Source organism: Panthera onca, chromosome C1, assembly GCF_046562875.1.
Source record: "Panthera onca isolate mPanOnc1 chromosome C1, mPanOnc1 haplotype 2, whole genome shotgun sequence".
Taxonomy (NCBI): domain Eukaryota; kingdom Metazoa; phylum Chordata; class Mammalia; order Carnivora; family Felidae; genus Panthera; species Panthera onca.
In genome coordinates this window covers 35,644,535-35,665,345 of record NC_138346.1, presented here as the reverse complement: position 1 = coordinate 35,665,345, position 20,811 = coordinate 35,644,535, and the positions used below count along the sequence as shown (strand labels likewise).

General features: G+C 39.2%; 1 protein-coding gene across 9 annotated transcripts in view; it reads left to right on the top strand.

Moving 5' to 3' along the window:
- The window catches only part of SPATS2L (spermatogenesis associated serine rich 2 like), a 165,885-nt gene that overhangs the window by 76,843 nt on the left and 68,231 nt on the right, over positions 1 to 20,811 (top strand). For all 9 annotated transcript variants that reach the window (XM_060622872.2, XM_060622875.2, XM_060622871.2 and 6 more), the window contains one exon: positions 5,530 to 5,590. In XM_060622872.2, the coding sequence (XP_060478855.1) occupies positions 5,552 to 5,590 (39 nt within the window). In that variant the 5' untranslated portion in view covers positions 5,530 to 5,551. The remainder of the gene's footprint in view (positions 1 to 5,529; positions 5,591 to 20,811) is intronic.

Genomic DNA, 20,811 nt, shown 5'->3' with positions numbered 1-20,811 from the left:
GATGGAGACTCTGGAGTAGTGGCTCTCAGAGCTTAGTTTGTGTGCATCTGAATGCCCTGCTGTGGGGATGGGGGGGGGGGGGGGGAGTGGGGGGGGGGTAGGGGCGGGGGTGGGGAAGGCTAAATGTTGATTGCTGTGCGCCTGCCCCAGAGCTTCTGATTCATTCTGTCTATAGCGAGAGACAGAGAATTTGCATTTCTACCAAGTTCCTAGGTGCCGCTGATACTGCTCTTCTGGGAATCAAACTTTCAGCACAGCTGCTCCAGGACTGCACTTTCCAGTAGGGATATAATGTAAGCCGCATAGGCCATTTACAATTCTCCAGTAGTCACCTTTAAAAAGGTATAAAGAGGGGCATCTGGGTGGCTCAGTCGGTTAAGAATCCAACTCTTAGTTTCGGCTCAGGTCATGATCTCACAGTGTGTGAGTTCGAGCCCTACATCGGGCTCGGTGCTGACAGCGCAGAGCCTGCTTGGGATTCTCTCTCTCTCTCCCCCTCTCTCTGCCCCTCCCCCACTCACTCTCTCGCAAAAATAAATAAATAAAACTTAAAAAATATTGTAAAAAAATTTTTTTAAATGGTAAAAAGAAATGGGTAAAATTAATTTTTATGTTGCATTTGATGTAACCCAGTATGTCCAATATTATCGTTTCAACACGTAATAGGTATAAAAAGTATTGAGACAGTTTACATTACTTTTTTGTAGTAAGTCTTTGAAATCTGGGATATATTTTATAGCCCCAGCACATTCCAGTGCAGTCTAGCCACAGTCAAATCTGGCTTTGCATGAAAATGACCTGGGGGGGTTGCTTTTTTTAGGCCTCAAACCCCCCATACCACTTGGCATTGGGGCCCAGGAATCTCTGTTTCTAAAAGCTCTCCAGGTGATTCTCATGATCAGCCAGAAAGCCAGTCGATCCCCATCTTCTATCAACTTGCTCATTTACCTACTCTGCACCTTATTGTCAGGATGTCTGACACTTAACCTATCCCCTTCAGCTATATTATGATGATTTATGAAATACTCTGTGAACAGCTCTAATTATGCATTGTGACCTTTATACTTTTATAGATCATGGGAGAACTTTGCATAAATGATCTTGAAAAAAATTGTTAAAATCGTTATTTAAAAATTTTTCTTACGTATCACCTCTGGTTCCCTGAATTCAATTCAAGAAAAGTGATGTAATACCTGGGAAAAAGAAAGTGACTCTAAGAGCAGTAATAGGTTTTAGAGAAACAAAAGTGAAACTTTATTACTGTCTACCCAGTAAAACATGAGGGAAACGGAGTCAGAAAGCAATTTGGCATTTCAGTAACTTGTTTTCACTTTTTATGTTGAATATGATTGTGTGAGCATTATAGATACATATATTTTTTAAACTCAGAGTTTGGTAGTTGATTAGATTGTCACATATATTAAATTTCACTGAATTGTATTAATTAGAAATGCTGAAACATATTTGCTATTCAGGTTTATTTTTCATAAAGAATATTTATCTTTGTTATAAACTAATAGATTTTTCTGACTGTCATTAATGTATATTAAGTAAGATCTTGCATAATGAATAGTACAGTTTGATATAACTTTGCACATGAAGTGATTGGTAACCATATTTGTGGGTTATTAATTTTACACTGGAGAAGTATATAGATGATATATTGGTGGTAAATTGTGAAATTCTTTTCTTTGGGGTTGATATCTTTTCCTAATAAGTTTTGACTTTGGAATATATATATATATATATATATATATATATATGGTACTATTTGTATATGTAATATATAACTAATATAATATATAATATACAACTATTTGTTACATATTTCTCTGGGATGTATATAAAACTTAGATGGTATCTATGTATGTTTGTAATGTTATTACTAAAAGCTAAAGTACAACTTTAAGGAAAAAAATTTCAAGCAACATCTAAGCTATTGAAATGTTACATCAATATCAAGAATTTCTGGTTATTTTAATTTTATATTGATTGATATGTATGGAACATGTATTTACGGATTTGAATGATTAGGCTTTAGTAACTAGTCAGTTCTGAGAACACTCTTAAGTGATAGTAGGAATTAGAAACCAGGATTTAAAAGCTCTTTTGATCAAAGTAAGTTAGGATATGGTCATCAGTTGTGTCCAGTAGTGATAAGCTACCAAGTGTGTCACCACGTGTGATGTGAGGTGTGTTGCTCCCAAACACCTATCACTCACAGCATTAAACGATTCTCAGATTAACTCAGGGGTCTGCAACTATAAGGGCTGGGATTGTTGTCAGTCTCTGGGCTTGTTTTGTTACTTTGGAGGAGATGACAATATGTGTAGTGGAGGAAAAGATCTTAACTATCTAAGTGAAACAATTAAGATTCGGATCAAATTGATCTGACTGTCCAGAAAGAGTTCGTAGCAAAACACAGAATCCCAACAGAATAGAGGCACAGCATAGTATCATTTTCAGAGCGGAGAGGGAGTCGGCTCTGGAAGGGTAATGGGCATATGATGCCATGCCAGTGTGAGGTGTGCTTCACAATAATCCAGAGGTAGTGCCAAACCGAGGGTGTGGACATTTAACAAGGACCTTCAGCACACTGATAATCAACCTTGCCCTAATGTTTGTCCTTATCAATAGAACTGTTTGACTGTCTAGCCATTTAAACTCTTAATTCTTTAAGTTTTATTTAGATTAAAATCCTCCATCTAGTTTCCATAACCGGAATTGTAGCTGATTCCCCAATCTCTCTGTTATACACCAGCCAGCAGAAAGCCTTGATGTAGAGAGAGCATTGCAATCCACCTGGAAGGGAGAGCCTAGAGCCAGTGCTCCACACAGGTGAAAAAAATTAAGGGAGTAAAATGAGCAAAGAACGGTGCCTGTAATTATCTTCTCTTTCTGTCTGAGAAACCTGTAATAGCCCCATTCCACCCTCGGAACCAGCTTTTCCTTCCACACACACACACAGCTTTTCCTTCCCTTTTGTGTGTGTGTTACACACACAAAAATGTTGTAATTAATCTTACTGGCACCACTACCAAAGAAGAGTCTTATTGAGTTAGACTTTGAGGTCAAAGAGAAAGGGAATTGCCAAAGAAATATGTGTGTGTGTGTGTGTGTGTGTGTGTGTGTGTGTGTGTGTATTTCATCTACAAATACAGATCACCATTCTGTTTTGCCACTTCCTCAGATCTCAGAAATTTTCTGTCCTCAATGAAATTCTTCCCTGATTCTCTGTGGATTATAACACTCCAGCTTTAGAAAATGCTTCACACCCAAATCCTAGACATCAAAGCAAAACAAAAACACAACACTTTTTTCTATCAGATTTCACACATCTATAATGGCAAGATTAGATGTGTCCAGAAGATTTAGCTAGTCTAGTCTAATGAAAGGAATTGTGGCTCACAGATCTATCCTAACAAATAGTACCAAATCCAGCTGTCACCTTTGATCCTTCATAGTTCCATAGGTATAATATATATATTCCCCTCCCTCCCCCATCCTTGTTCCCTCTTACAATGTCTCTCTCTTACATACACATACAGGCAGGCATACAATGTCCCATGCAGAAAAATCCATATATGTACTGTTCATGTTTACATGCCTAAACTCCCATTTGAATAAGAAAATCAACCATCCAGATGTTTTCAAATATGATTGTAGACCATTTTGCAGGTGTTGTGATGACTGATCAAAGGTTCCACTTTCATCTATGGCTTATCAACAAAAACTCCTGATTATTTGTCCTTGTACCTCACATGCCATCTGTCTTCACTGTTATAGATCATCAGAAAATAATCCCGTTCTCTTTTCCTAGCAACTCTTAGGAGCAGGAATAAATGAGAATGAAATTCAGGTATTGTTTGCCAGCTATTCGCTTTCTCCCATATGCCAAGTCAGAGAATACAGAATTTACCATTTGCAGGGTGGGGGGTGGGGGCAGGACACCTGGGTGTCTCAGTCGGTTGAGCATCCAACTCATGATTTCGGCTCAGTTCATGTATGATCTCATGGTTTCTGAGTTTGAGCCCTGCATTGGACTCTGTGCTGACAGCACAGAGCCTGCTTAGGGTTCTCTCTCTCTCTTTCTCTCTGCCTCTCTCTCTCTCAAAATAAATAAATAAATATTAAAAAAAGAATTTACCATTTGGGACAGTTATTTAACTGGGAGTATTCAATGGGACAGACACTCTTTGCAGAGCATTTGGGAAGGAGCTGTCTTACTGGGAATTGAGTATGCAGGGTCTAGCCTGTTAGTGTGCCCAAATGCATGTGTTAGTGGCATTAGCATTTGGAAACTTACAAGAATGAAATCCTATTGTTTATAATGTCTGATAATGCATAATAATATATGTGGATTCCTATTTGAAGGGTAATAAAGTTTACATATTGCTAAGCTTTCATCCTGAATCAACAAAATGTAATAGATCTGAATTTATGTTTTATTTAAGACCTAGGTTTAAAAGAAAATGATGAGAAATCAGAGAATTTTTGGAAGTTATCCCTGAAATGTATCAACTCTAGATGCACTCATTGTAGCATAAGTCAAAAAGAATATAAGAAAGAGTTTCAGGGGTTTTTGATTGACAAAAAGTGTAAAACATGTAAAGAGGAAGTATATCGATACCTTGGCCTGTCCTGCTGCTAATTTTTGAACCAATCTGTTTGGCCATTTAAGTCATTTATGTTCTATTTCAAAAAGAGATTGAAACTATTAAAGACTTAAGATCTGTCTTCCATAATAATCATGAAAGGTTTAGACCAGATGAGAAGAAAGAAAACACCACTGCTTCTTATTAAGAATACAGATCTTCTCTGAGTGGTTCACTTCACAAAAAAGATTAGACACCAGCAGTAGAAAGCCTAAAGAATTTAGGGAAACAGAAAGATTATGGGCAATTTTAAGACTCCATTTGATAGAGATCATGAATTTATGGTCATTAAAATTATGGTGAAGTGTTATATATGCATTGATCTGGAAGGCTGTTCATATATTGATAAGTGAAAAAGCCAGTTTAAAAACTGTTATGTACAGTGTTTATGTTTAAATCTGGAATCATTTCTCCTGTTTCTTCCTCGAGTGCTTTGGTATAGTTATGTATATGCAGGAAAGACTCAATAAATGTTTGTTAAATTAACTAGCGGCTAATAAAAGCTTTGGGACAGCAAGGATTGGGATGACAATGCTTAGTTAAAATAGGTATGCTTTTCCTCCTCTCACTATTTTTGACTACCTTTCTTTTACTTAATAAAAAAACACAGTTTGGGTACACACCCATCTATCTTTGTCATTTTTCGTGTCCATATAGTATGAATAAAAGATTTTACATTGTCTTCTAGAGTTATAATATGCTTTTAGAACATATCTAAGACAAATGCTTAGCTTGAAAGCATTTTTACATTCTAAAATGGTATTTATGATTATGGCTGAACGAGAGCATTTCAGCATGGGAGAGAGCATTAAAATAACACATTGAGAAATCAATTTTAAAACTTTAGACTTAATCTTTTCTTCCTTCTTTACAGGGCTTATTCCACTAGAAGCAAGATGGCTGAACTCAATACTCATGTGAATGTCAAGGAAAAGGTACGATATATTTCTGTATTGGCTTATAGAAACTTCACAAAATGGATAATGTAGTCTCCAGCTAGTAAAAATTCAATTGCAGTGGAAGAAGAGAAAAGTGGTTTTGGGGGATACATAGTAAGTTTGACATGCTAGCAAACCATTCAACAGGGGCACCTGGATGGCTCAGTCGGTTGAGCATCTGACTTCGGCTCAGGTCATGATCTCACAGTTCGTGAGTTCGAGGCCCACATTGGGCTACGTGCTGACAGCTCAGAGCCTGGAACCTGCTTCAGATTCTGTGTCTCCATCTCCCTGCCCCTCCCCCATTCGCTCTCTGTCTCTCAAAAATAAATTTAAAAAATATTTTAAAAAAAACATTCAACAGAAAGAATCATAAGGAACATTTACTAAATGTGTGTTAACGCATATTACATTCATTTTCTCATTTAATTTTGACCATAACCCCGTGAAGTTAATACTGTTGTTATTAACAGAGGGGAGAACAGAGACACAGAAAAGTTAAGCATTAGCCTCAATTTACATAGCTCGTAAGCTACAAAGCTGGGATTTGAACCCGGGTAGTGCCATTCTACAGCTCATACTCTTAGCCACATTCTGGGTTACATCTGAGGGCTGGGGTATTATGTTACATCTCCAGAAATGGCCTCATACAGAGATGTCCATAGCATTACCTAGTGGTCCTGCTGGATAACCTATAAAGTTTCTTTCAGCTGGAAGTTCATGACTCTGAAAATCCCCCTTCTCGTTATTTGTTGGAGGCTGATTACATTTCAGAGCCCTTCCAAGTCTTGTCCACCTCTGTGAAGTTTCCTCCCCTTAGGGTCAAAACCCCTCACTTCCTATATATGCTACCTTGCACTGTTAGCTCCTCATGATCATGAACCATATGAGACCATGGTATGAGACCACGGAGATAAATTTGTCCAAGCCATTTATCTGGCACTGTAGAGACTGAGGCCCTAGAAGAGATATGTCCATGGTTGTACAGCAGAGTGAGAAGTCCTCTCCACCTTCCACAGGGCTACCTCCCACCTCCACTAGACCATAAACTACTTGAAGGCCAGAGTTTGTCTTTTATCTCCTTGTATCCTCACAGTACCTAAAACATAGTGTGAAGGATGAGAGAAGTGGCACTAATGGAGTCTCCACGTTTTTTTCTTTCATTTGGCAAAGACGTGTTGGACTGCTACTTTGTGCCACTGTTCTGGATGCTGGGATAATGGCGCTGAACATGTAGAGGAGTTCCTGCTCCCATGGAGCTTGCTCTTTAGGACAGAGAAACAGAGAGTCAATAGAGAACATATAATTTCAGATAGTGTAACGATGAGGGTGGCTGTGGGAGGGGGTACTTTAGATGGGGTTGGTCAGGGCAGCCCTCTCAGAGGAGGTGATTCTTGAGCTGAGATGAAGACAAGAAAGAAGCACCATGCAGAGACCTGAGGGCAGATTCCAGAGAGAAAGGCAAAAGCCCTGAGGTGGGCTCAATGGAATGTGTTTGAAGAGCAAGTGCTCCCTGTTGCCAGAAAGTAATGGGCAAAGGGATGGGAAGGGGAGATAAGTGAGCACAGCAGGAACCAGTGTTGGTGGGATATTGGCTCTTCATATGTGTTCCTGGACCTCCATAAGATCCACGGGTGGAATCCAGGGCTCCACAAACTTGCATGAGAAAAAACACATTTTCGTCTTCATTCACATCTAAATGAAGTTTAGCATCTCCTTTGATTATGAATGCAGGGAAAGGAGAAAACCCACAGTTGCAGCAGGAGTATCTGTGACTTTCATAACTAGAAACCACAGATCTCTTCATATCAAATTACATTTGCTGCAGACAACCCTGAGATATTTGTTCCTCACTACTTCAACATTACGATAGCTATTGAAACGGCCGCCACATTGTGCGATTTGTTGTTAATAGTGTAGCACATATATTACTGTAGCATACGTTTTTTAAATTTTAACTTTATTTCAATATGAATGGTGGTTGCCTTTATACTTATATGTATTTTATTTCAAACATTCTAAGACCCCATAGGTTTCACCAGACCGCCAAAGGGAATCTGTGCCCCAAAAGGTTTAGAACCTGAGAGCCATGTAGGGCTTTATTCAAAGGACAAAAGTAACTGCTGAAAGCTTTTAAGCAGGAGCGTGACTTATGTGGTATTTTTTAGAGCTCACCCTAGCTCTGTCCACTACTGTGCTACCTATTTTACAGATCTTCATATTAAATAACATTCTGAGGACAAGGGGCCTTAAGGTGACGTGACTTGGTCGAAGTCAGACTCTCAGGAAATGTGGAGGAGCAGGGGTTCAGACTGTGCTGTGTCTGGTTCTAAAGCCTGTCCTCTTTCCACTACATTACTGCTTCCCACAGTTTTCCACCAAAATACCCTCAGGGCAGGAGAACAAACTTGTGACCCCAGGTCTCCGAGGACATGGTCAAAACCATTTTCCACAATACATAATTTGTTTGGAGTCTTCATGGGTTACCTTAGATATCAACGCAAATTTTTTAGCCATTGTATTCTGTAATATATTGCATATGTTATTTTAATACAAAATTGTTTTTACTTATTGAGTATTGAACAAACAATAGCAGAAAGACGTGCCCCTTTTATATCATGGCTTCACCTTCTTACTGACTCATAGTCTTAATCTTGGGTGAGACTATGTGTTTCCCTGTTTGAGAAGTTGGGTCTGGCACCAGAGTACCGACCAAAGGTTAGCCCTCTTCTGAATGCCTGTTGATGGATGGGTTGAACAGCTTCTAAAGTTGGGTTATGGGAAGGAAAAGCACTTTAAAGAATCAGAGTCATGGTAATTGATTCTTTGCAAAACATGGCTAGTTGGATAGAGCGATACTGTAGGCTCAGCCGAAAAAGTGTCTTATTCAAAACAGAGGTGACATCCAGCCAGTAAGGGAAGGAGGCCGATCTGTCAGCACCCCAACCACAGAGGTTCTGTGTGAATGCTCCCTGCATTGGCTTAGACGCCACACCAATCCACTTGTCATGATCAATGTCACATATGCACATGAAGATTAAAAGTAGATGGTGTTTTTGCTATTGCAGTTCAGTAACTTATCAAAACATTGGCATTGTTTTGAAAGAGGGTGATGTTTAAGTTGTAAATGTTATTAATCTGCATGACAGTGAGAGTAAGTCCCCTCCAACTCAATTAGTACCTTCCGTCTTCCTATAGCAAAAGGTTAATAGATCTCTCAACTCAGTAAAATAAATCATAATAGACAACTGAAAATTCTGTGATCATTTATAATTTTACGTTGATTTATTTTAGTGCATTTATTTCCTTTAGTTATTAGCTTTTATGGCCTTTTTATGATTAGTTTGTTTCTCAATCTGTCACACAGGGCAATGACATTTTAGTTCTGAAAATTAAGAATAATAACAACTGTTTTGTCTTAAATTATAAGCTTTTAGAGACCTGAGAACAGGTGTATGCAGTATTTTTATACAATACCTAGTGGAGCACTGTGGGAAGTTAATACTTAATAAAATCCTTGTGATGAAATGAGTTCATCAGTTACCTCTAGTGGATCCACTGTTGGATGAATTGAAAAGGAGAAGGTACTTTTGAGGCAATCATTTCTGTCCTCAGGCAGCTTTTAGTCCAAAGGAGAAAATAACAGCTTAAGGTGTAATATTCAAGACAACTGAAATTTATAGTTGACACTCTCTGTGTCTATTTTATTTTAAAATATCTTTCTATTATTGGATTACAACTGTAATGATTTAAGTTGGAAATGCCATTGGACTTAAAGTTCAGTCTCCTTTTTTTTTTTTTTTAATTAATTTAATTTTTACATTTACATCCAAGTTAGCATAAAGTGCAACAATGATTTCAGGAGTAGATTCCTTAATGCCCCTTACCCATTAGCCCATCCCCCCTCCCACAACCCCTCCAGCAAGCCTCAGTTTGTTCTCCATATTTATGAGTCTCTTCTGTTTTATCCCTCTCCTTGTTTTTATATTATTTTTGTTTCCCTTTCCTTATGTTCATGTGTTTTGTCTCTTAAAGTCCTCATATGAGTGAAGTCATATGATTTTTGTCCTTCTCTGGCTAATTTCACTTAGCATAATACCTTCTAGTTCCATCCACATAGTTGCAAATGGCAAGATTTCATTCTTTTTGATTGCCGAGTCATACTCCATTGTATATATATACCACATCTTCTTTATCCATTCATCCGTTGATGGACATTTGGGCTCTTTCCATACTTTGGCTATTGTTGATAGTGCTGCTATAAACGTTGGGGTACACATGTCCCTTTGAGACAGCACACCTGTATCCCTTGGATAAATACCTAGTAGTGCAATTGTTGGGTCATAGGGTAGTTCTCTTTTTAGTTTTTTGAGGAACCTCCATACTGTTTTCCAGAGTGGCTGCACCAGCTTGCGTTCCCATCAAAGTTCAGTCTCCTTAGTGTGACGTACATCCTCTGAGATCTGACCCTGTCTTCTTTTGCACCTTACTTATTGGCACTTCCCCACAGAACCCCTTCACTGCCACCATCCTGACCTCCAATGTTCCTTGCCTGTAGGCCTTAGCAAAAGTCGTTTCCATCTCCTCCTCAGACACCTGGCCCTCATTCACTTCCATTTCAGGAGCCCTTTCAGAGGAATATCTCCTCTCTCTTTCCTCCTGCCCTACCTGAATTCTTTGCCCTTCTCCTTTTAGCTTCAGCAGGGCTCTCTGCATTCTCCAAAACCACTATGCAGATTGCAATGGTTAGCTCTGTTTTCTCGCCATGAGACTATGTGCTCCTTGGGGGCAGGGATTGGGCCCCTCTTATCTTCATATTCTTGGATTTGACACAGAGTTGACCCCCAAATACAGTTAGACAAATGAATGACTAATGAATGAATGAACATGCCTACTTGAATAGTTAAGTTCTTTAGAGACTACATTTCCCATTCATGATATTTTGCAAAATCTCAGGCCTTCTTGAAAACTGAAATATAGGCTAATGGAATTGTCATCTTATTTTAGTACTCTCTTTGCTATTAAATAAAGCAAGTTTTAAATTGCTTCTAAAAACAGAAAGTAGTGTTGCTTAGGTTGACTGACTACCTGTAGTTCTGCAAAAAAGCAGCATCTTCATAAGATGGTTGTCAAAGACAGGTGGCTTCAGGAAGGTGTCCTCGTAACAAATGAGGTCCTTTGGTGAGTAAAACTCGTCATATCCTGATGTACCAAAAAAAGAAAAAAAAAGAAATAAAAAAAAAGAAGAACCCAAGAACCCAAAGGAAGAAAAAAACAATCCCCATATCTCACTTTGTTAAGGAAAGATACCCAGAACAAAATTTTTACACTAATCAGAGAACGTATTATTTGGGATATAGTCACTTTTTACAACTCTTTTCTAAATGACATATTTTTTAGGAAGTTCAACACTAGAAACTCATGGATGAGTTAAGGATATAGGGCTCAGTTGTTACTATTATATTATTTCTCATACAAAACACTAGATTATCAAGCTAAATTGACTTATAAAATTTTATATGTAATTGTCAACTAAGAAAAAATTATTAGAACTGACATAGGCAAACTTTTTAGTCAGATATTTTCATGCATTATTATAAACCAGTTTAAATAGAATACAATTCTGCAGTACAATTTGGTGATGGAAAGCAGAGGGGATCCTTGCTTGTAAAATGGGGTTACAAAATATTTGCTGACTGTCCAGTTATGAACTGATATCTAATTCCAACAAAGAGTGATCCCTATGCAACTTTAGGGAACCATGTATGCTTGGGAAGTGATCTCGAGTAAGGTAAGGTTGTGGAGTTTGGAGACAGAGGCAGAGATTATTAGCCCCCCAGTTACTAACTGAGCAGTCTGGAGCAAGTCACCTAACTTTTCTGGGCCTCAGTTTCCTAACCTGTAGATTGGACATGGTAATAATACCACTTAACAAAGTCAGCAAATACAAATTGAGCTTTATGAGCTCTGAATCATGTAAACTATAAAAGATCTTGGGGAGCTCATCTGTTTATTTTACAACTTAAAAAATGGAAGAGGAGCTCTAATTAGCATTTTTGTCTGGAACTCAAAATATAAACTCACATAGAATTGAGATTAGAAAAAATTAAATAAATAAAAATCCCAAATGAGAAAAAACATAAAACTGGACTTGACTTTTTCAAACTTTTATAGCTATTGCTAAGCTTCACAAAAAATAAGTGAGGCTAGAAAACAGAATGGTATGGAAATGGGGAATAGTTTAGTCTAGAATATACTTGTTGGGATATACCACTTATTGTAAATAGCTTTTAGAGCTGGTAAAGTTATAGAGATAAATTGGGTTGTAAACAGTAATCATAGAGAGTCATTAAAATGAAGAAGGAAGAATAGAAGAGCCTCTAGTCCACTGTGGGGACAGAAAGGGGTCATCTCAACATTTCTACAGATGACTGAGGTAGACTGTGTGTCCTAGAGTCTGTCCTCAACAGATGGGCAGATGTCTCATTTTATCTTTTTTTTCCCTGTAACTATCTTGATCTGTGTTTTCACAAAGTACTAAAATATAGTTCAAGGCTTTATGTGGAGTGGAGTATGATCAGAAAAACCCAAGCATTTGATTAAAGAAATTTTAGCAGGATCAGAGCATCTGTGAAATATTAACTTCATTTAACAGAGAACTCATTTCATAGGATGTGGAATAGTTTTAATGATACACTGTTGTGTTTGTTTTTTTTTTAATTCCAGTGTAGTTAACATACAGTATTATATTAGTTTCAGGTGTATGATACACAGTTGTTTTTAAAGACCAAATCACGCAAGCTTTGAGGCAAATCTTAATTTCATAATTTTGTAGGAGTGTTTAAATCAGTTGAGCCCAGTCCTTGAATTCGAACAGCAAAAACACAAACCACACAAACAGCTTCCAAGTTTCACCACAGACAGGTTCTTGTCATCATTTTCTCATAGGAAAGGGTCATTAAATTTCCCTTTCAAAGGAAGGAGAAACATTGACAATAGTTATTGCCTAATGCTTATGTACAGAACTGCTGTTATTGTTGCTTGGCAACCAGAAGAGATTTGACAGGGAGTCTAAAGGAACTGAATGAATAAATGGAAATGTCAGCATCAGTTTCAGGGGATAAGAAGAAATTTACTATTGCAGGATTAGCATCACATTGCTTTTTCTAGGTTACATGATTGGAATTCACAGTGTTTCTGTTCGGCTTCTCCTGCCCCCCCGCTTCCAGCCTTTTGCTATAAAAGGAGCCCCTTTTGCACTATGGTTGAGAGGTATATGTAAACAGAGATGGTTAATGCTAAAATATACAAGAACACACCAAAAATTAAGACTTTGGGCAGCAGGGAAGAAGTTACCTCTGTTGGCAATCTCTTGGAATTTATGGGCGCTTCACCAATACTCTAGCTGTTTCTCACAATGATCCTTCATATTAAATTATCCAGTTGGTACAGATTTTTTTAAAAAATGACAAGGCTACAATGGTTTTCTCTCTTCTGACCTTGAGCACTAAAAATCTATCCAGATACGTTAGATTAGATGAGATGAGATTAGATGGATTCAGCACTTAAAAGTGTGCTGCTTGCGTTATTATTAAAGCTTCTCTTTCTCTGAACATCATTTCTCTACAACTTGATTACATGCTCCTTATAAACACAAATGGACTTTTAATTTAGTTGTGTACCCAATGACTCCTGTAATAGCAGTATCATAGACTTTATGCCCCTAAAATATTTGTTAACCAATATAGAGCTAAATAACTGAGCCAAGATTCTGTAATGGAGGTCCTCAGCCATGAGGAAGAAGGGAGGAAAGAGTGGACGATGTCTCCCTCATTTGGGGCAAGCATTAGAATGTCAGTGGGAAAAGACAGGAGTAATTAGAAAAAGCCTGTTTGTGTTTGTTTGAGTCCTCCAAGAGGTAGATGCCAGATGATTAGAGGAGCAAGAGATTTCTTAGAGGTAGGAGAAGGGAGGGAGTGCTTATAAAAAGAGAGAGGAAGCATGAGCAAGCAGAGAGAGTCTACACACTGCGTGCAGGTCTGGTGCAGGTCTGGTGTCTTTGAAAGAAGAGAGAGATGAAGGGAAAGTCGGGTAGGAAGAGTCTGAGCTTGGAGTGTGGTTTGAAGGATGTTTCCGCAGAAGGGGAGTCCTGAGGCCAAAGCTGTCAGCTGGAAGGGTCCTGTATCCCTTGGGAATGATCTTCCACCACCATCTACCATCACAATCACTGGCTGGGAGCATCCTGTGGGGAGCGTGGCTTGGGTTCAGCTCCACTTCCCGCAGAGAGAGATTTCCATGGTACCACAATATTTGAGCATATAGCAAACATTTATAGTAAAAAATGAAATTGAAATACCTATTTTGAAATTCAGTCGTATAAGAGAAAAGCATGAGATTTATATGTTCATTGAAAAGAATTAATAGAAAGTTTGAGAACCATTGTTAATTAGTAAATTAAAATGCAAACTCCAGAATCCTCCTTCCCTTAGCAAGCTGAGCCGTACTGCCACTAGTATAGGGGTTCTTAACTTCTTGGACCAATGATGATTTGTGGGTCCCATTTTCTATTAAAAATGTAGTCTATTTCTAACATGTTCATTCTACTGAAAAAACTGTGTGTCCTTTGGTAGATTGTGTAACCTCTCTGGACTTCAGTTTCTTTATCTGCCAAATGAGAGAATTCACGTAGAGGATTTCCAAAACCCTCTCCAACTCTAACGTTGGGTGAATTCATGGTCCTTACCACCTTATAGGTGTCTTATAAGACTGGAAAAGGGGACTGTGTCGTGGATCAGAGACCATGGAGGCAGTCTTAGCTGTGATACAAATTAGCTGCCTCAATTCAAAAGTAGGACATAACCTCTCTGTACCTGCTTTCTTGTAAAATAAAGGAATTTGATTAAACCAGCCCTATGCTCCATTTGTTGTTCACTAGTAGGGCATTTCTAATGCCACACTGTCTACAGACCCTTCAGAACTCTGCTTCTCAATCCTTGAAGATAATTACCAGTAAAAATGTATTGAAATGATGATGGGGATCAGTTATATAACTTAAAGTTAACAGTTTTTCTCTTATTGTGGTAAGAACACTTCACATGAGATCTACTCTCTTTAAGCATACAATGTGTTATTGTTGACTGTAGGCACAGTGTCACACAGCACATCCCTCGAACTTAATCGTCTTGCATAACTGAAACTTTATACTTGTTGACAGCAACTTCTCATTTTCTTTTCCCCCCGACTCTGGCCACCCTTGTTGTTACTCTCTGCTTCTATAGGAGTTTGGCTGTTTAGATACATCATATGGTGGAGTCATGCCATATTCGTCATGTGTCTGACTTATTTCCCTCAGCATAGTGTCCTCAAAATTCTTCCCTGTTGTCACATATGAGAGGATTTCCTTCTTTTTTAAGACTACTACTATTCCATTGCAGTACATACCACATTTCTTTATCCACTTATCCATCAGTGGACATTTGTTCACGTTTAGCTTTTTTATTGGCTGAGATTGTAATTTCAGCTCTTCAACTAAGGCTGAATGTGCAAACAAGTTTTAACTTTCTACTGCTTTTAGAGGAAAAGCAAGTGAAACTCATTAAATTATGGGGAAAACAAAATCTAATCATTCAGATGATAATTTTTACTGATGTTGAAACCAGCCTGTGTGTTTTGACTTGGTCAAACCCATTGGAATTAAAACATAGTATGTAGGTGAACAAGTACACTTCCCCCAAAGTGAGTGTTCCTGGTTCCTGTAGTGTTCAGACAGTCTCCTTACTTCATGCCAAATGAAGAAATATCCAAAGTTGATATAATTTAGAGATTAATTTAACTCCTCTATTCTGGTATTGACTAATGGGTAATTAACTTTTTCATTCTGGTATTGATTAACTGGTAATAGTGACTTATATCTCCGTGGTACTCTTTATCTGAAAAGTTCTGTGAATGAGCAGAGGGAAAAAAATCCATGGGGAAAGTAGACTTCATTAATTACCTTTTTCCCCCAAAGTGGAGAGCTTAAATTCCAAAGAAAGGGAGGAATGATTTTTACTGAATATTCTAAATTAGAAGCAGAAGATCAATTAAAAGCACCTTACTTTTCTTTTTTTTTTTTTTTTTTAATTTATTTTTGGGACAGAGAGAGACAGAGCATGAACGGGGGAGGGGCAGAGAGAGAGGGAGACACAGAATCGGAAACAGGCTCCAGGCTCCGAGCCATCAGCCCAGAGCCTGACGCGGGGCTCGAACTCACGGACCGCGAGATCGTGACCTGGCTGAAGTCGGACGCTTAACCGACTGCGCCACCCAGGCGCCCCAGCACCTTACTTTTCTATTCTGATTAAAATCTCAAAACCAAAATTCCCTGTAAAAATAACATTGCCCCCCTTTTTTTGTGTCCTCACTAACAAGTCCAAATGTGGAATTCATCAGAGAAAATAACTAGACGGAATATTTACCCAAGTCCTAACACGGTGTGGGTGTAACAGGCTGGCTGAAAACAGGCTTCCAGTGGGCTCAGGGGCTCACCCTGCCCTAAGTTTTGTGCAAATCTAACTGGCAGTTCTGGAAAAATATGAGGGATCAAGCACAAGTACAGTAAACATGCAGGGAGACACTGAATCCATGCTAGCTAAATGGATAAAATGAAATGTGTATGAAGCTCATTCCTTGTCTCAATGTGGATTATAGGGGCCAGTGCTGCTAACAGCAGCCATTTGATATATATTTTTTAAACCTACAAGTGTCAGATTAAAGGTCAGAATTCTACAATGAAAAATTTATCATGGACTAAATTAAAAGATTTAAGACATTTGGTTATCTGATTTTAATTTGACTATTTCTTTAGATGGGAGAAAAGTCCATGTGAGTATCTCTTGGTCTACAAGTCATCACGTTATTTCTAGAAATTAGAGAAGTTGTATAACTTTAAGATACCAATTTTCATTTAGTATTATAACAACAGTTAAATTAATTTGCTTTTTCTTCCCTCAAATGTACAGTGACTTTGCAAGGTATAGATCTAGAATTGATGGAAAGAAATCTGGGTGGTGGCTGTTGTTTTCAACCCTTTGAGTAGATTGTATTCTCCAATAGCTATAACAATATTTCTCCCATTGAGAAGTGGGGTCTGTGCCCCTCCCCTTAAAATTAGGTAGGTTTTTGGAACTAGCTGACCAGGACAGTAAAAAGGAGGTAACACTATGTGACTTCTGAAGCTCGATGGTTCAGCTTTTTTTTTTTTTTACTAGTTGGGACACCCGTGCTGGTCCCCTGGACTGCCGTAGAAACAGTCTAACTGTTCTAAGCCCACCATGCCGTGGGGAAGCCCAGACTAGCCCACAAGGAGAGGCCACACGGAGAATGCCTGAGATACATAAATACAGAGAGATGCCCAGCCAGACCCCACCTGCACCTGCATTCCTCTGCCTGACTCTACTAGCTCCTCCATCTACATACACGAGACCCCAAGCTGGACCCACTCAGCTGAACTCCTCCCAGATTCGTGACCCACAAAAATGTTGAAAAATTACAGGTTGCTGTTTTTAAACCACAAAGTTGTGGGGTGACTTTTTATGAAGCAGTAGATAACTGGAATGCCCTCTCTAAAAGTAAAACTGTCCTAAACTAGAACTGATATTTTTGAAGTTACAATGATGCGTAAATAATGGAGGTGTGGGCGGCTAGATAGTGCATTCAGGTAAATGAGTTGATAGGTGAGCAGTTATACCTAAAAGGAGGTCTGTCCCATGCCACTTTCTTTTTCTTCCACACTGCCCCACCCTATCTATGACTTCCCATATCTCTCATTCATGGTTCTCAGAGTCTGGATAGACATTAAAATCACTAAGAAAACAAAAAAATAATCAATAACCAGGCCCAGATTTAATTGTTGGAGATGGGGCCTGGGTGTAGGAATATTTTTAAAATTCACCAGGTAATTTCAGTTTGCATTCGGGGCTGAGAACCAATATTTGATGCTGACAGTGCCCAAATCTGTTTTCTTGGCTCAGTTCTTCCTTGGAGCTGCAGATTCAGAGGTTCAGCTGCTCTCTAAGTATCTGGATATGTGGATACCTCAAGAATAGTGCTCCATCTCTACCATGGCTCCTCATCTCTCAGATGACACCGCTATCCACATAAATGTTCAAATCAGAAACCTGGGTCATCCATATTCCTTTGTCCTCCTCGTTCTTCGCATCTCCTTACACACAAATCAGTCACTTCCTCCCAACTAATTTGTAAGTGAGTTATTCTTTAAACTGCCCCGTCTTGGTCTATTTTCTGTTCCCTGGACACTGCATTAGAATCCTGCCATCCACTTGACCTCCTCCTGCTAATCCACATAGAGACCACAGTGACCTTCTCGAATATGCAAATATCACTCTCCTCTTCTGAGTAAAACCGTTCGATGGCTTGCCCTCAGAATAAGGCTCAAAATTAGAAGATGGCTGGCAGGGCCCTGCACATCTTTGCCCCATGCCTTTCAATCCAGCTTCATCCAAAATCCCCTTCCTTTGAACCTTTAATGCTCCCACAATCCTGGACCATCATTGCTTTGAACGTGCTCCTAGTCACTCTGTCCTGTCCATTAACAGATGTTGTGTGCTTTTCTTGGAACACTCCCATCTCTTCCCCCCTGACCCCTCTGGGTCTTAATCACCCTTCATCCTCAGTTCTCAAGTGGGGGTTTCCCTGACTCTAGATTAGGATAGGTTCTCCTGTTATCAGCACCCAAAGCATCTTTATTTCCCCTTCTGTAGCATTCATCAACCATCTGCCTTCCTACACTATAAACTCCAAAGCTGGTCAAGGAATGTATCTGTCACCACCTACAGTCCAGCTTTTAGCATAGTCTGTACATTGTGACTGACTGAATGAATAAACAAATGAACATGGATTAGGAGGTAAATATTAGCTCTGAAGGAAGTTCTTGTAGTAATACTCTGGCTTTTGTACTTGGCTCTGGCCATCCAAATTCAAATCAATTTGGATAAGATATACAAGATCTCAACTAATTTAAAAAATGATGCAAGGTCAGAAGGAATGGCTAATGCACTCCCTGATTTTGGTGGCGAAAGCGAGGTTCTAAAGGCTAACAGCTGGCTTGAGGGATAGGTCAGAATTTACAGATTGAAATTTAACAAAGGTGAATGCAAAATCCTACACTTGCATTCTAGTTGGTGCACAAGTACGGAACAGGGGACACTGGTCACAGAAACAACCTAGGGTGTGTTAGCAGCAAAGTAAGCTCCATCTCAGCCAGTAATTGGTGTGGCTCCTAAAAGTGTTTGTGCCATCTTAGATTCCTTTAATGGATAAATGGAGCCCAACCAGGACAGGTGCAGGTCCCACAGTCCTCTGCTCAGATCCAACCACTTCAGGAACAATAAGCTTCTTTTATAGAAGCACATTTCAGTCATACATTTAGAGGAGCTTGGCCAATGTGGTAAAAGCTTGGGAAGCACAGCTGATTTAAAAAAAAAAAAAACTGCTGAAGAACATACATTTACTCTATAACAGATGGAATTCTGGGGCATACTTTTGGTTCCTTGAAAAAAGTGAAGGGCTGGTCTTTAGGAAAAGGATTATATTTACACTCTGGAAGACGAGGACCACGGACTGGAAGTATCTAACATCCTCTCTCTGGCCACATCCTTTTTATAATGACCTTTCTCAGCCTCTTGCTCTCTTTGACATCTGCTCTGGGTTCTCAACAGGATCTTTCATCCCTCAGCCTCTCCCTACTCCCAGTCCATCCTCCCTCTTCATAGACCACAGATGCCTTGATCGGCTGCATTTATGATTCTCATGCCCCATATCCCTGAGCTCTAGGATGTCCTAGTGTGTTCCTTAGAGTTTATAACCTTGAATCGTTCCTTTTCTCTGCTCTGGGCTTACTGAACAGTCTAGGGAAAATCATGACAAATCTGCACTATCCAACATTCATGGTTGCTCACTCCTGCTCAGCATTCTTCCACGTATAGAGGCCACTCCCATCACCTTCCCATAAGGCAGCTCTAAGCCTGTTCCCACTTTTTAAGCCCTGAAGCAAGCTCTAACACTCTCACTTAGGAAATAGTCTCCTTACATTTTCCTCTTCACGATCTCAAATTTCCATTATATCTTCACTTTCTTAGAATTTGAGAATGAGAGAGAAGAATCTCCACTCCTTTCCAAACTTTGTTTTTCCACATGGATTTTGATACCGTTTTCCTTCATTTCCTCCAGGACTTTGTTTCAGAATTCACCTCCTGTCTTTCCTCTGCTCAAATCCTTTCTCATTGCCGGCTCCTTCCCTTGGTCAGATAAGCACACTCAACCATTTTGGGGAGATTAATTGTACAGTGATTGTTTTAAGATGGATTGGGGAGAGGAGAAACCAAGCCAGAGAATCCAATCAGAAAGCTTTTTCCAGAGTCCAGGTGAAAAGCAAAGGGAACCTGTTGGGGGTAGTGAAAGAGAGCAGAGAGAACACGTGAAATCAGATGATTTCTTTGTCAAAATGATCCTTGAGCTAGTTGTTATTTATGATTTTGCCTTATTTTCCCACTGTTTTGTCAGTTCTTGGAGGCAAAGATTGTGTCAGATTCATGTCACTTTACCTCACAAAATCTGGCTTGAATGAATAGTTAGAATTCCCTCAAAATATGTGTGCGTGATGGGGGAACAGGATGGTGTATTTTTTTTAAAAGCGATTAGTTGGTGAGCAAGGGAAAGACATCTCCATTTTAAGAAGAAGAATGGTGTAGACCTTCACTCCTCAAATTGTGGCCCATTGTACTAGCTTCCCTTTGTTGTAGCAAATCACCACAAATTTAGTAGCTTTAAATAACATGATTTAATAACATTGATTATCTTACATTGATGGAATTGGAAATCCAGATGGTTCTTATTGGGCTAGAATCAAGATGTTGGCAAGGGCTATGTTCCTCTCTGGAGGCTGTAGGTGCAGAATTTGTTTTCTTTCCTTTTCCAGCTTCTGGAAGCTGCCTGCACTCCTTGGTCATGGCCCCATTTCATCTTTGGACTTAGCAGTGGCTGGTCAGGTCTTTCTCACATTGCATACTCCGACATTGACTTTCTTCCTCCTTCCACTTAGAAGGATGCTGTGGTTATAGTGGGCCCACTGAGATAATCCGGGATAATCTCCCCATTTCAAAGTCAGCTAACAACCTTAATTCTATGCAATCTTAATTTGTGTGTAACCTAACATATTC